At 32.0% G+C, this 3158-nt stretch overlaps 1 protein-coding gene across 1 annotated transcript; it reads left to right on the top strand.

Moving 5' to 3' along the window:
• The first annotated feature begins 1872 nt into the window (after positions 1-1872).
• LOC109182600 (putative F-box protein At1g19160) lies at positions 1873-2895 on the top strand. Its single transcript, XM_019332749.1, has 2 exons — positions 1873-1933; positions 2039-2895. Exons 1-2 carry the CDS (start codon positions 1873-1875, stop codon positions 2893-2895), a joined length of 918 nt encoding a protein of 305 aa, XP_019188294.1.
• The last annotated feature ends 263 nt before the right edge of the window (positions 2896-3158 follow it).

Genomic DNA, 3158 nt, shown 5'->3' with positions numbered 1-3158 from the left:
ATTGATCTTTACTAATTTTCGTCATCAACTTTCAATATGACCATAAATCGTCCCTTGACTATTGATTTTGTTTCAAATTTGGTCCTTCAGTTAAATATCTATTTAATAAACATTACATTTAAAAATAATAATGTAAAAATTAGCTTGTTGTTGAGATGAAAAAAATGAATTCGTAAATTTAATACACTGAGTTCATCATTGTGAAGAACTAAAAGTTTTACATTATTACCCTTAAATTTAATTTTTATTAAAATTATATTAACTAGAAGACCAAATTTAAAAAAAAAAAAAATCAATAGTCAAATGATCACTTATGGTTAAATTGATATTCAAGGACAAAATTTGATAAAAATCAATAGTCAAAGGACAATGTAATGGAACAATACACCGATTTCGGCCATCAACCGTCTGTCTATATAGGCAGGATTGTCTTTTTTTTTTTTTTTTTTTTTTTTTTTTTTGTTCTCAAAAAAAAAAAAAAACAGAAAACTCACTCGGAGTTCCTGACACCGACAGTGGAGTTGTCAAACGATGAAGGCTACGAGAAAAAGCGAATCATGGAGTGATATGGAAAGTTAGGATTTTCGTGCAAAAGTACAAGTCGAAAAAAAGTGTTGATTTGGGAATTGGGAGTTAGAAGACAAAAGAATAGTTAAAGCATGATTTTTTTGTATTGATCTGACTGTTTTTATATTTGCGCTATTTTTTTTTATTTGCGCTATTTTTTTTTTTATTCTATTGTTTATTATTTTATGTGAGTATAGTTTGAAACCCAACCAATATAATCACTCATCAACACTGTCAATATTTAGTTGAAACAATTCAACAACTTTCAAAATTTTAAATACAATTAAATTAATTATATAATAGTTTTAATAAAATGATAATTCAAGAATAAAAAATATATATGATAAATATAGATGTATGGTAATAATGATGAAGTCATCAATGTTAGATTAAAAGGTTATAGAGTTATAATGGTGGAATGGTATTTTTGTCTAACAAGAATGTAACAAGGACAATTTTGTCTAATAACATCGAAAAGTAAGATGTATACATTTATTAGCATACAAAAAGAGAGACATAAATCAAGGATATAACCTAGATTCTATTGAGACTTATTATGTTTTTAAATTTGATATGAAAATATTTTAGGTTAGTCTACAAATACTAACAACAATAATAATGTTCATATATATAACTGACCCTTCAAATGAATAATAATATTAGAATAAGAAATTAATATTAGCAATGGCAGAATCCTAAAACAGAAGAAAGAAAGGTGAAATATATGCTGCCAGATCATAAATAACATGACACGAGAGCCAGTTTTGCCCGACAAAATCATTCGAAGAGCATAATAATAATAATACAGAATGGTGTTTTGTGTTCTAATAATCCCCAACTCCATTTATTAAATTTTGATACACCTAACAAGTATAAATAACCAAAACTCCAACAAATTAAAAACAATATTTCATATTAACTTATAACAAGATATGAGTAGAGTGCATAATAAATGAGAAAGAATTACAATTATGAGATCGATGTAAACCTTTTTCTTTACTTTCTTTACAAGAACTAGGAGAATTCCAGTCTCTACAACCTGCTTGGGAACAGGAACTCCGATATTGTACTAGTGTTGCTTGCTTGCCAAGTAATTTAATTACTCACTCTTTCCTTTTCCTTTTTGGAAATTAAAAGGATTCAATTTAACTATTACTTTCCTAATTAAACTTTCCTTCTCCTAAACCTAATGGGATTATACTTCTGACTGTCCTATATATATATGCATATCTATTTCATCCCAATTAACACATACACAATTTGTTAATACACAGGTAGGGAGAGTAAATTTTCTATTCTGTCACAATGATGTCTGATGTCCTTTTCGAGATTTTGACTCGAACAACCTTAGAAACAATGGATACCTGTAAGGTTGTTAGTAAGGAATTGAAGGAACTCATCAACGACCCATAGTTCATGCAAACCTACAGTCAGAAAACGAGAAATATCTTTGGATATTTTGTTCAAACAGTCAAAGGAAATCGCCATCTATCCGAATTTGTCCCTGTCAATCCAACCTTGAACGTTCAAAATAATATTTCTATACAATGCTTTAAGGATGACTTGAAGATCTTGGCATCTTGTAGTCAAGGAATTCTGTGCTGTAGAAAGTATGAAAACAGGTCATATCAATACTATGTTTGTAAGCCCAGCACTAGCCAACTTGTTGCATTGCCTAGTCCCAGGAAGCCAGGCCAGCTATTTGAACGAGTTGCTTTGACAGTGCTTAAATCAAAACCTTTTCACTATCAAATAGTCAGATTCTCGGAGGATCATTATTCGTCATCAGGACAAGATAGTTACATATGTGAGGTTTTCGATTCCAAACTTTGGACATGGAGGCAGTCCAAGAACCTTGTAACGGAGCAATGCACGGTTTTCGGCCATCAACCGGCTGTCTGTATAGGCGGGATTGTCTATTGGCTTACGAACAAAAACACAGTTTTAGCCTTCGACTCGACAACAGAAACTCACTCTGAGTTTCCCACGCCGACAGCGGAGTTGTCGAGCGACGAAGGCTACGAGAAAAAACGAATCATGGAGTACAATGGGAAGCTAGGGTTTTCGTGCGAGTACAAGTCGGAAAAACTGTTGCTTTGGGAGCTAGAAGACAGAAGAAATTGCAAGTGGAAGACAAAGAAAATTGTGGGAATTGATAAGGATGAGAAGAGGTTGATAGGTTGCAGCCTTGCAAACATGGCTTTGATGACTGGGTATAGGCTTCAGGTGTATGAACAGAGCGGTCTGTATTTTCCTATGGATATTTTTCCCTTCCGTTCGGACTGGGAGCCAGTTAATTTGAAGGGAGATGAGATGACTGGGTTTTGAGGGTCGAAATGATAGAATGTTTTGTTCTGTAATTTTCATGTTCTGTAGTTAGTTAAAGCATGCTTTTTTTGTATTGATAATGTTTATATATTTGAGCTATTTTTTTTATTCTATTGTTTATTATTTTATGTGAGTAGTTGCTATTGAGGGAAGACAAAATAAAAATAATAATAATAATAAAAAATGGCTAAAAGGTGATATTGGATGTGATACCTTAGCAGCAACTTCCAAAGATTTGCGGTAAAGATCATTCCCTGGATCCT

Source organism: Ipomoea nil, unplaced genomic scaffold, assembly GCF_001879475.1.
Source record: "Ipomoea nil cultivar Tokyo-kokei standard unplaced genomic scaffold, Asagao_1.1 scaffold1074, whole genome shotgun sequence".
Classification (NCBI taxonomy): domain Eukaryota; kingdom Viridiplantae; phylum Streptophyta; class Magnoliopsida; order Solanales; family Convolvulaceae; genus Ipomoea; species Ipomoea nil.
This window is presented reverse-complemented; position numbering and strand designations above follow the sequence as displayed.